Raw genomic sequence first — 13,863 nt, forward strand, 5'->3', positions numbered from 1 at the left:
GTAAAATGAGAGAGTACAAAAAAGAAACTAACAAAAAAATCTTCTGGAAGCGTGTGTGTGTGTGTGTGTATACCCACACACCACACCTTTGTGTACACTCACTCTCTCCCCAGGGGGAAGATTTTGCCTGCCGTAGGAGAAGCATGTATAATCCACTGGTGAGAATGTGTTACAGGTCTCCCTCTATGCCGATCCACAGAGGATGTGAGTTGTTAAAGAGGACCCTGATTCAATCCCTGTTCTGTGAAGGCCAGCCATCACATGTACACACTGCTACACTTCTTCATTCCTCATGTTTATACCAGTCCTCCCCAAGCCAGATGTGTGTGTGTGTGTGTGTGTGTGTATCAATCACACCGATGGGACTGCCATCCAGTGAGTAATATGCTGCATCTTGTAAAGGGGCATAGCAGCAGGCTCATCCCCCCTGATTGTCAGGATCTGCCAGTAGACAAAATGTTTCTTCTGGAGTACATCTCCACACTTCTCCTAATGCAGGTAAGTGCTTTAAAAGTACAATTCAGCCCTACATCTGGGGACAAGTGAGTGAAAGAAAACAATTATAAAAAGGCATTGAAAAGTTCCTTACCAATTGTCATAACTTTGGAATGGTCAGAATTGTCTGGACTCAAGAAGTGAGTTATTTCCTTATTGGAAGAAAAATGAATGGACACAGGACATAGAATCAATAATGTATCCAAGCCTATTTATTTGCAACATATTCAGTTCCCTCAGAATATGGCTTTGAGAAAAAATATTACTTGAAAAAGCAGAGCACATCTGTGAATCATTTACTTTAAAAGCTGTTGCAGTTCTTTCTTAGGACAACTCTGTCATATCAGCCAGCTATAGCCTCGTCTACTTGATTACAACTGCTTCAGAATCCCATGTTCCATAAAAATGTATTTACTCCACTGCCAAACCATTACAGTTTCTCTTTTGTTCAGGGGTGAACTGGTTAGTTCAGAGGCCAAGATTCTGTGCTGAAAGAACAATCCATGGCAGAAATGCTTTCTCTCCAGAACAGATCTTGTCCCAATAAATGTGTCCAGCTTCACCCAACAATGCCACTTCCCCCTAAAAATTCCGAGTCTTGTGTACAACACAGAGTTCTGCTCTAGTCTCTTCCATTCTATTCAGATTCTTATACTGAGCCTATTAACATAGTAAAACATGATTATGTCCACAATTCAGGTCTAAACAATGTTTTAACTTTATTGGCTGCTAACTTTTGTAGCTGGGTCCCACGACATGGTAGCTTTCTGAAGTACAGACTTCGGGAAATTCATCTCCATCTCAGATATAGCTGAGTTCTGTGTGTGTCTATAATATTAATTCACCACATTCGGCACACAATGATGGATTCTGAGATCTGGTTTGCCAACCTCTTTTGTGAGGAACAGGGGGCAGGGAACATCATTTTATAATCTTTTTGTATGGCACTTAGCATACTTTGGGCCATTCAGAGAATAATAAACAACAACAACTTGAACTGGTGTTATAACATGGGAAACCATTTTTAAAATTATATCAATGATACAGAAAATATGTAATAAATGAATTCAATAATAACTAGCACTGATATAGGACTTTTCATCAGTAAATATCAAAGTGCTTTACAAAGGAAGTATCATTATCTCCATTTTACAGATGGGGAATCCGAGACCCAGAAAGGCAGGGGTGCTGGAACAATTTTTATAGTGGGGCCGGGGGTGCTGAAAGCTATTAAACCAAATTGTAAACCCCATATATAATGGAAACCACTTCAAGCCAGGGGATTCAGAAGCACCTCCAGCACACTCAGTTCCAGCACCTATGCAGAAAGGTGAACTGACTTGCCCAAAATAATACAAGATTAACATTAACATTAGTACTCATTAGTTTAGGAAGCATTGCCTGAGAGGTAATATCTTTGCATGTAAACTGTTGTAACCAGTTTATCAGTGGCTGTAGAGAAGGAAGGGGACATGAAGGGTGATTTTCTAATGCAACATTCACAAAGGATTGATTTCTCATTTCTGTCTCAAAACACACATTAAGCAGTAACTTAGTGCAACTTGATGTATGATGTAGTATGGAAGAGGAATCTGTTGAAAGAGTATTAGTGGTAGAAATATATGTAATTTAAAAATGTTTCACCCAAAAGAGAGACGTGAGGGAGCAAGGTTATGGTTGTAGGTTGACATGGCTGGAAAGCTCCATCAGGTCCAAAAGCAATTTTCATTTATTTTTCTACTTCTACCTGGTGTTTTTGAAGCCTGAGCAGTACAGTGACAATTTTTCTCTTCTTTGTACTTTGTTTACTCCAACCTTCTCAGAGAAACTGAGATTGACCCCTGAGATGCTGTTAAAGAAAATCCGGAAAAATCTCTACCACAATTTTTTCCAGCAGCCGTAACCTTCAGCAAACACAAGAGAGAGAGAGAGAAAAAAAAAACGGCATTGACTAACTTCAGATGTTATCTGTACAGTAGCATCAACTCTGCTGAAATTAGGCCGCTAGAGGCTCAATGATTCAGAACAACATATGCCTCGCTTCCAAACTATCCACATTCATAGCTCAGGGCACCTGTGGCTGATATTGGGCCCCAAATAATATGTATTTTAAAACATATTTAAACATGCAAAATCAAAATAATAAATACTGTGGGTTTAATATCCATGTATGTAGTACACAAATCACCTGTTAGCACCAATACGAGCTGCTTCAAATGTCCAGCTCTGTCTTCCCACCCTTGATCAGCTACTGTTATGTCAATCATATATAGTAGTTTTTTTATGACAGAATTGCCCAGTTGACGTCTGAGCATAGGTAGCACTTATATTAGTTATATTGGGTTTCAATAAGTCAATAGATGGTGTTTCATATAAAAAGTTTCAACAAAATTGGAAAAATATCTTTTACATAAAATTACCGTAGTATGGACCAACACCTAGCTACAGACCATGAGCAGGAAATGATCATTAATTAAATGACCACTAGGTAGGGAATTATTTAAAATGATGTTCGGCAGAAACAAGAATCAGGACTAAAACTTTTCATTAAAACCTTGAGACATAAATACCAACTATTTATGCAGACATAATTCCCATTGATTTAAATGAGAGTTCTCCCTGAGTCATAATTTTTTTGAGGCCAACAATAACTTAGTTTTAGTTAAATGTATTATTGTTACAAAAATGTGAAGGATAACATATACACACTAGGACAGACTGATACTGCAAGTAACAAATTTGGACGAAACAAGAAACCAGCTTAGACACCAACTGGACAGACAAGCAAATTCACAATTTATCTGGGTAATTTCTGATGAAACAAATAGGACATCTGAATCTTTTATTCCTTCCAAGTCCAACTTTTAAATCACAGGATGGGGGTACCAAACCATGAGTCCAGCCAGTGCATGACTTGACTATTATAGTTTCTACCATCAGATTTTCATGTGGCGGGTAGGAGGAAAAGCCACTCGTGTCCCTCAGCACTATATATTTGCTCTTTGCCATCTCTGAAATCACAAGTCGTAGCATGAAGGGATAGATCCACACTTCCTTCAACAATTATTCTTTGCATACCTACAGGATTTCACTTTCTGGGACTGTAAATCTGGCAACTTTCAAGAACAAATCAAAAGGTATTGACTACAAAAGGTGGGCACGATCACGGGAAGTGTTCAAGTGCAGGTTAATAAGAAAAAAATGAAATAATACTGGAAAACATTCTGCACAAGACTGGGAATCAAACTGAATAACCACATGCATCTCTTCAACCATAATCTAAGAGTACAAGACTAAAGAAAAATATATATCTACTAAAAACTGCAGTTTAGTAACATCTGCACTGTCTACACACTATGGCCAGATCTTCAGCTATGCTGGAGCTCTTGTTCTAAGTTGTGCCCAACTATTTATGGTCTCAAGGCACTATTCTGAGAGCAAAGGATAGATGCAGTGTAGCAGTGTTAAGGCCACAGTTCCTTCCCTCTGGCTATGTCCCACACTGGGTGCCAGGTGTATGTCAGCTCTGAGTTACCCAAGATGCCTATTGTAGGAGACAGAAGGTGAGATGGAGAGAGAACGCCCAGAGCACTGGGCCTGGTGCCAAATTTGAAGCCTGAACCAAAGGTTGTAAACCAAAGTCAGGCCGTGTATTAAAGCAAATGCTTACAAGTTCACAGTCTAGTATATGAACTTGGCAAAGTTGTTGCTAGTGTAGTAGGCACTAAATATTTACGTAAATATATTCCAGCAAGTAGATATACATCCCAATCTAGTACAAGATAAGATGATTTGACAAAATAATGAATAGGAATGTTTTCCCCAAGATATCAGGCACAAAGGGAAGTAACAAACAGATGTCATGAAATACGTAAGGTAGTGTATAAGTTGTGTATTCCAGTTTTTTGCCTCAGCCTATAGAGGTCAGGATACCCCACCTGAACTCTTTGTGTGGCCTAGGGGACAGCAAAAACTACCAGTGCTGACAGAGCCACTCCTTGAATAGGGCACTCATGTGTTAGTGTACCTGTAACCATGAAGCCAGGGTGCTAGATTGTGCCTCGAGGGCAATAACCGTGGCCAAGTGCCTTTGTCACCAAACCATGCCAGTGGTCTTTCTTTATGAGTAGCATCCAGGCCTGCTGAATTACCATGCTACACTATCTACTAATACCATTGGCGCTCCAAGAGCAGAAGCACTGAGCAGCCTAAACAGCATTACCGAGGCAACGGCCTTCCAACCTCCAGCACTTAACCACACTGGGTGGTACTATCAAGGTCTGCTAAGCCAGCTATCTGTGCAGTGCTGAACAGAACACTGAAAGAACACACACACACAAACTAACTGACGGCACCTCTTATGCAAGGGGAATCAAGTAGCTGTATAAGCTTGATTTCCAGTTGCTTTGCACTGACAGAGCAGGGCAAATGAGCCAGATGGTAGTGGATTGGCTTAGTAACTGCAAATACCTAAATTGCTGTTAACGTGTTTGCTTTTGCTCAGATCTTTTTGGCTATATGAGGTGCATTATATGGTGTAGCATGTTAGTATTTCTCAGAGTCTCTGGAATACAAGTGATTTCTGATCCAGTGCTGTAGTTGCAGGGCCTGTGAGTAAAGAACATTATTTTTTCCACTAAAAAATTTGTTTCCAGTTATTGAACTGCCATCCTTTCAGATTGTAACGTTATCTTTCTGCGTTTTATGCTCCAACCCATTTTCAGTGGCAGTGGTTTATGGGAATAAGCATCAACAGAGCAAAATCTGATGTTGAACACGCAAGTGTGGCTCACATTGAAATCAATGAGAGCTACATAGAGAAATCGGGAATAGATTAATCAAGATTAATGGAGCCTATTTCTAAATCCATTAATTCAGGTATTTTGCTGAGAGAGATGCAGAATGACAGGTTTTAATTGTGAAAGTGTATGACATATCTCCATCTTTACAGTACATCTTTTTATTTTATAGAGGTGTAATATATCATTATGCAAGATATGCTCATAAAATAAAGTTTAAAAGCATTGGATGTCAGGAATTTCAAATTATGAATAATTTGAGATGTGCCAGCATGAGGAAATATAGAAACCATCTTTCCACAGGAACAAGCTTGGGGCCAGATCCTCAGCTGATGTAAATTGGTTCAGCTTTGTTGACCCCAATGGAACTAAATCAAGTTACATCAGGTAAGGATCTAGCCCCTGGTGCCTTTAATTTTCCCCTTGCCTTACAGGAAAGGATTGTCTTTTTTTAAAGGAACCCAGTGGTATCTGATGGTATTCACCCATATAGGGCATGAAGTTCCCAGGAGGAATGTGGAACATTTGACATATCCACAAGTATTTTATCAATAAACACACATAATGAACAACCCTTCCCCTTGATATCATTGTGCCTAATGAGTGTTAATATACATATATTCAATGCAACACAGAATAGATTCCTAAACCTGAGATTGTTGCATGTATTAGTGTGACCAGTTACTAACACCACCAGAGATAAATGCCTATCTTTAAAACTGTCTGCAATATATCAGAATGTTTTTATACTGTATAATACAGCATAACATATACTGCAAAGAGGTAAGGTAACTCAATATACGCAATCAAAAGAAATGTGAAGTTAGATATGCATCAGTCCAAGTTTCTACTTGCTTGTCATTTGCAATGTACAGTACATGTTGTATGCATGTCTGCTGTGTACTGCATGTTTGACAGCATGCTATGGTACCTGTTGCAAAAGTAATAGATGTGTAAATCTCATATTCACAGTTTAAAGTGAGATATTTCCTAACTAGAGAACTTAAATTAGTTTAGGTCAATTTATTCCTTTCACTAAAAGAAAGCAAGACAGAAAAGAAGTTAAAATGCTAAGAGGATCAACTGGATCAACATCCCTGAGCAAAATGTGGAAAAAAATAAATCAAAATGAGGACAGAGATAAGCATCATGTTTTTTCTTTCAGGGATAAACAGAGTGCAAAACTTTGAACATCCCTTCTGGTGTTTCAGCTTTTCACATCTAATTCTTTAAACCTCAATTATATTAGCTTTGCCAATCAGTTTTACAAAGATTTTGTCCCCTGCCATTGTAAACTCCTAGTATTTCTCATTTTACCAATGTGACAACTGCCTCTAACACTTATAAATATTGAAGATCATTTTCTGCATAATTACCTTGTGAAGTCTGTCATCTCCATCATAATCACACACATCCTCTTAGCCAAAACAATGATGTCATTGCTGGTATCATCCCATATTTCAATCTCTGCATCAAGCTTACTTTTGACTTTCTTGAAGTCAGCCACTTGCTCAGCTATCTTTTCTTTTTCAGCCTCTGGCAGTTGAGTCATTTTAGCCTGAAACATAAGATAATTTGATTTGCAAAACATCTGTCTGTGTCTAAGAGTAATTTCTTTTTGGCAAAATCACTGGACATTAAATATATGTTTTAAATATACATGGGCCTGAACCAACACCTCCAATCGGAGCACCTTTCAATTTCATAACGGGGCCTTATCTCTAGAACAATATGAAATGAAATTCTGAAATGTAATACTCTTGAATTTTGAGTAGACCCAGATCAAATTCATGCTTTTTAGTTCAAGTCCATCTCCTAATACTCACCTTCTAACCAAAAACGACCCCTCTTATTTTTTAATGGTATTCATCAATTGTCTTTGGAACTTTTCTGCAGGGATTCTAACAATGGGAAAAGTAAACCTTCATTCTACGGTCAGTTCTCACCTCCCTTAAGAAAGCCATGATGAGAGGCATATCAGAATCTGTGGGCAAGCTACATCTAAAAGGATTAAAATATTAATTATTGTACCCTATGAGACTAATAGTAAAAAAACCATCAAACCCACATATGCAGAACTCTGAAGATGCTGATATCTTCTTGACTATGAAGGTGATCTGGGTGAATGCAGAAACAAATTGCTAATCATTCTTGTCAATAAAGCCCACTATTCTGCTTTGCCATAATTTGTGACCCTTTTTACTCATTTTTCTGCAAACTTTTACGCAGATTATTTTTCTTCACCAGAATGTTCAAACACAAAAGCATCCTGAACACTAATATATAGGGCCCTACCAAATTCACAGCCATGAAAAACGCGACACGGGCTGTGAAATCTGGTCTTTTCTGTGCTTTTACCCTATACTATACAGATTTCATGGTGGGGAAAGAGGGGGACACCAGCATTTCTCATATTGGGGGTCCTGATCCAAAAAGGAGTTGATGGGGGGTCACAAGGTTATTTTAGGGGAGGTCACAGTATTGCCACCCTTACTTCTGTAGTGCCTTCAGAGCTGGACAGCCAGAGAGTGGTGACTGCTGACTGAGAGCCCAGCTCCGCAGGAAGCAACGTAGAAGTAAAGGTGGCAATACCATGTCATGCCATCCTTACTTCTGCGCTGCTGCTGGCAGTGGCTCTGCCTTCAGAACTGGGCTCCCAGCCAGGAGCCACCTGCCCAGCTCTGAAGGCAGCACTGCACCAGCAGAAATGCAGAAGTAAGGGTAGCAGTACCGCAACGCCCCCTACAATAACCTTGTGACCTCCCCTCCCCAACTTCTTTTTGGGTCAGGAGCCCTACAATTACAATGCCTTGAAATTTGAGGTTTAAATAGTTGAAATCATGAAATTTACTATTTTTAAAATCCTATGACCATGACATTGACCAAAATGGATTTGGTAGGGCCCTACTAATATATATCTATGATTGTATTCACACCAGAAATGCACTTGCAGCTATTTTGAAAGCTATTTGTGGTTCAAAGCAGACAGGGCCCTGTAAAACAGATGATCCAACTGAATAGGAGGAAGCTCTACTATTCAAAATTTTCTTTTTTTCTTTTCTTCCTGTTTAACTGGTTCTGCCACCAGAATTTCTCCTCACTGAGAGAGAATGTGTGCACATGCTACTGTATGTACGCACTGTGCCCTGAATTCACGCAATGATAAAACAGGTCAGGAATCCTCATCTGACCAAATTAACTATCTTTGTTCTTGTAGGTTTTGTTTCAGTGATTAGTTTTTCAAAGATGTGGGGACATCCTTTTATACAAAGCAAAGCCCAGCAACTCAAATCTAGAGCCCTGAAAATAGCAAGAAAAGCAGAAACCGCAGCATTCATCCTCATCATACATTGCTACATAAACTAATCAGAAGCCACATTACAGGATTCCCTCATAAACTTAGAGCAGCGGCAGAAAAGTATCATCATTACAGAGAGTGGAAGTCATAGTTGCCAGTTGCTCCAGGATCCCTTTTCTGCTTAGCTTCAGTCCCAGTGTGGTCTAGTAACTTAGGCAAGTATGTTGATTTTCTCCACAGCAAAGTACAGAGGCTCAAGGGAATACAAAGCAATTTTCCACATGCAGCAAAATAAATGAAGGATGAAGACATGAATCTGAAAATGGAGATTCTCCCATCCACCCCTTTGTCGATTATACATGCATACAAACATGCAGATGAAAACAATTGTAACATTATCAAACCCAACAACAACAAAAACAAAAAACATTGGGTAAAGAGAAATAATTGTGACATGCTGCCTGGCTTGGCCCATTTGCCGACTATTGACACCAATATTCATACTCTCTCTCATCCATTCTCTTTGTGGTCCTAACACTGGATGAATCCACTTGGAGCTTAGAGACAATGAGGACAAGCCCAAAGTCCTCCAGACTGTCCCAAAAGGAACACTCTCCACAATCTGATCTGCCACATCCTTTTCCAAGAGAAGTATAGTAGCAGGTTTGGATCAGGCCCCTGCCAAATGCACACAGTCACCAAGCCAATGAGCTTGTGCTCCCATTTGTTAATGTCTTTATCTGCCTCAGGAGGTAAGAGGCAACGACATCTTGAAATCCTGGGTCCATAAACCAGAGAAAACCAAAAGTATAATGTCCTTGAGTATGTATTCATCTGAGGCAACACACAGCTCTTTTGAGGGCAGTTCTAGACCTCTGTTATCATTTTACTGATCATACCATGCAGAGAGTTCACATTTTTCTCCAATAGAAAGATCAGTGGAATGAACTGGCTAATATTAGAGTAATCTCTGCTGATGAACCTCAGGGCAACTGTCAAAGGCCCTCAGAATGTCTCAAAATTCTGATATGTAATAATGTTGTATGAGAGATGGGGAATATACATGCTACCACTAGGCGAACTAGGCTGTGGTCTAGGGTGGCAAGTAGTTGGGGGTGCCCGGGCCGTCCTCAGGCATAGGCAGCTGGGTAGAGCACCTGAAAATTTGAGGCACCCTACTGCTTTTCCTATCCCTGTTCTGACCCTTCCTGCAGGCTCTGAGTCTTCCTGGGAAGGGGATCTAGTAGTAATGCCCCTCTGCCATGTACATTGACCAAACCGGACAGTCTCTACACAAAAGAATTAATGGACACAAATCTGATATCAGGAATCATAATACTCAAAAACCAGTGGGAGAACACTTTAACCTGTCTGGTCATTCAGTGACAGACCTGCGGGTGGCTATATTACAACAGAAAAACTTCAAAAACAGACTCCAAAGAGAGACTGCTGAGCTGGAATTGATATGCAAACTAGACACAATCAACTCAGGATTGAATAAGGACTGGGAATGGCTGAGCCATTACAAACATTGAATCTATCTCCCCTTGTAAGTATTCTCACACTTCTTATCAAACTGTCTGTATTGGGCTAGCTTGATTATCACTTCAAAAGTTTTTTTTTTTCTCTTACTTAATTGGCCTCTCAGAGTTGGTAAGACAACTCCCACCTGTTTATGCTCTCTGTATGTGTGTATATATATCTCCTCAATATATGTTCCACTCTGTATGCATCCGAAGAAGTGGGCTGTAGTCCACGAAAGCTTATGCTCTAATAAATTTGTTAGTCTCTAAGGTGCCACAAGTACTCCTGTTCTTTTTAAAAGAGAAACAGTCTCCAGCCTGCCAGACCCATTAGCACAACACTGAAACTGTTAAAGAGCCATTCAAGGGGTAATTTCAGAAACATGTATTGTTATGGAGATCACACACAGTAAATCAGTGTTCCCTTTTTCTAAAAGCAAAGAACATTGTTATGAACACACTAAACCTTTGTGACTGATTAATTTAAAATAATGTCTGTTTCAGTGAGTTAAATATGTAGTAATCTGGAATGATTACTTTATGAAGGCTTAAGAGTATATTTAAAATATAAAATCAGCTTAGAAATACTGATTAAGAAAATGTAAAACAGAGAAAAGCTGCATCATGTATTCCATAATATTTAATGTTGTATTTAGCAAGACAGCTGATTCACCCTTACTACAAAGTTTTTGCAAATAAATGTCTGACAAACTTCAGAGCATATCAAAAAACTTGTGACTGACATTTTTGATTCCCAAATTTAGTGCTTTTAATTAGGTACCTTCTGCATGTCCATTCTGCGTGAGGGAGGGGTCTCTGCGGGGAACTGTGACTCTCCACCACCGTGAGGCGGGCCGAGCGTCTTGTTATTCTTTCTGCCTTGTCCCTCTGCCCCCGCCGGGCTGCAATCTCAGGCTGCCGTCGGGCATAGGCGCACCAGTTTAATAATACTGCATAGGGCCCCATAAATCATAAGGACGGCCCTGGGGGCACCAAAAAGCGGTGCCCTAGCTCAGCAGGGAGGAGCCACCTTCCGGAGGCACCGGAGAGCCAGAGCGTCAGCTTGCGGGGGCGGCAAGACCCAGCCATGGAGGAGCCGGTGCGGCGCAGGAGGGCAGGAGCCCTGCAAAGGCAGCGGCACCACTAGCAGGGAGCAGCCATGCCCCCCGCCCCTCCTGCCCAGGCTGTGGCCCGGCACCCCCCCCAGGGGCTCCTGCCGGCTGCAGCAGATGCATGCGGGCAGAGGCCCCCGTGCGCCCCCCCAGCTCCCCCTTGCCACGCTCGGGCTCTGCAGCTCCTGGGCACGTGAGCCGCCGCTGGGGTGCGGGGCCCTGAGCCTGCTCCGGGAGGGGCGGCAGCGGCTCACACTCCCGGGAGCCGCAGATCCTGAGTGCGGCGACGGGGGAGCTGGGGGGGGGGGCGCATGGGGGCCTCTGCCCACATGCAGCTGCTGCAGGAGCCCCCAGGAACCCCCAGAAGGCAGCTCCTCCTTGCCGAGCTGCTGCAGCGGCCCAAACCCGGCAAAGCCAGTGAGTGGACTCGGAGCGTGGGCTGCCGGGGTGGGGAGGGCTCACAGGGAGGCTGTGCACCCTCCAGGGGAGTTCAGGGGGCAGGGAGGGGGGAACCTGATCTAGGGAGCAACCCCTGGGCATGGCTGGCCCCTGGGCACGGGTGGCCCCTGGGAAGGGTGGCCCCTGGGGTCTATAAAGGCTCGTTGGGATTTGCCCCTCAATGAACCGATGTGCAGGGGGGTGGTGAGGGGGAGGCGCGCAAGGTGGAAGCTTCGCCTAGGGTGCAAAATATCCTTGCAGCAGCCCTGGAAATATACCACGGTCACCCATGTTAACCCTGTAGCAAGAGTGCTTAGGCACTGAGACAATCAAATAAAAAAATACACAAAGAGAGCTGACTGCACCTATTTGCAAATAGAATTGTGCAAGTACATACAAATGCAATTACTGAATGTGAATATGACAAGAGAAAAATTGAATAAAAAGCCACTAGTGAATATGATTATATGTCTTTCTTCTAAATTCATGAAGGAGTCCAGCCTTTTTAAATAAGGGATACATATACACTGCAAAACGTAATGCTCTTTCTTGTTGAAAAGAGTAAAAGAAAAGGTTTAAATGTTCTAAAATTCTCCACACTAGCTTGCCACCTGCCATTTCTCCCTCTCCCTAAAATGTTTTCTCCCACCTTTATCTTAAGAACTGAGATCCAATAATTTGTTTAGGCCCTTATCCTATTTAGAAACATTAAGTCATCCAATCAGGATTTAAAAAAAACCAGACACCAGCATGTGACGTAGGTGACCAAACAAATGCCTTAAGCAGCAAATCACAAATATTGCATACTCCAATGAACAATCTTGGGGCTCTGGCTGGGCACAGGAATAACCATCATATATTTGATTGCAGGATAGGGGCCAGAGTGAGCAGTTCACAAACAATCCATTTAGGATTGCCAATTTGTGTTGGACATATTCCTGGAGGTTTCATCACATGACATAATCTTTAATTAAAGATTAATCTTTAATTCCTGGAGACTCCTGGACAAATCTGGAGTGCTGGCAACCCTAAATCCATTGGCTACAAGTGTTCCACACAAAGCATTTAACCAGGTACAAATTGAGAATAAATCACCGTGTGCTGACAATTTGCAAACAGAAAAGGGGGCTAAATGTTGTGAGGGAACCCATGTACCAGTTTTAGTCCAGTAGGGTTTTTCTTGTAGGATGGGGAAGGTGTTGGGGTATGTTTTTATATCTGGGCCATTGAGTCTGAACACAAGGGATCTATGTTGATTCCACATGTTCCTGTATTTAACTTTTACAGTATGGAAAATTCTGAGCATTTTATATATTTAAATGGTGACTTAAATCTTTAAAGGTTTCCTTCGTTCCTAAAGGGATATTAATGTATGTCCTGCTGCCATCACCACACCCAGAAATATATCAAACTCCTTTTAGAGAATTCTCTGGAAAATGTATTCTTAGATTGCTTGAATTGCCCAACATAACTGCTATTGACACATCCTGTGAGAGAGACTGCCACTCCTATAATTGTTTCATTAAAATAAAACTTCATTTGATTGCATTAATGTATTTTTAACATCTCCTGGTAACGTAGAGTGCTGACAGTTAGAAGCTTTTAAGGGCTATTCCCCTTTATGAGCATGATTGTCAGTTAGCAATCTGCCCCAAGTAACATGCAGCATGTAATTGAATGGCCCAGGGGCACAGCAGGGAACTGACTGTAACTCAGATGTGACCCCTGGTTCCACCTTGCTTCACAGGGAAAGTAACCTACCATGAGTCTGTATCAGAAGTAGATTACCTCCCCTGCCCTGCTGACTCAGCTATGCTCCTTGGAGCATTAGGAAGAGGTAAAGCCAAAGATCCACCCACTTCCCATCTCCAGAAGGAGGGGGAAGTAGTGGCACTGTGCTATTCCCCCCACTCTTCCCCTGGGTTTCAAGCTAGTGGAAACATTCCAAATGTGTCCAGTGTCACCTGAAAATTAACATCTATGGAATCTGTTAAAAAATATGTAAGGTGAAAAGTTACCTTACTTATGGGGGACTCACAAAAATACTGAAAATGTGCTCCCCACTCACACTATTCAAAATACATTTTAATTAAAACGTCATTAATCTGATAAATGATGAATATTTGCTGCAAGATTTGAAGTCTGTAGTACCAGAAAAATCTATAAACTGCTATGAATTGCTTCACCAAGTGATTTTT

At 41.4% G+C, this 13,863-nt stretch overlaps 1 protein-coding gene across 1 annotated transcript in view; it reads right to left on the reverse strand.

Annotated features, from left to right (window-relative positions):
- Positions 1-13,863, reverse strand: part of CTNNA3 (catenin alpha 3) — a 960,805-nt gene that overhangs the window by 83,180 nt on the left and 863,762 nt on the right. Inside the window, exon 15 of the mRNA XM_034775301.1 lies at positions 6,671-6,852. Within this exon, the coding sequence (XP_034631192.1) occupies positions 6,671-6,852 (182 nt within the window). The remainder of the gene's footprint in view (positions 1-6,670; positions 6,853-13,863) is intronic.

Source organism: Trachemys scripta, chromosome 7, assembly GCF_013100865.1.
Source record: "Trachemys scripta elegans isolate TJP31775 chromosome 7, CAS_Tse_1.0, whole genome shotgun sequence".
Classification (NCBI taxonomy): Eukaryota; Metazoa; Chordata; order Testudines; family Emydidae; genus Trachemys; species Trachemys scripta.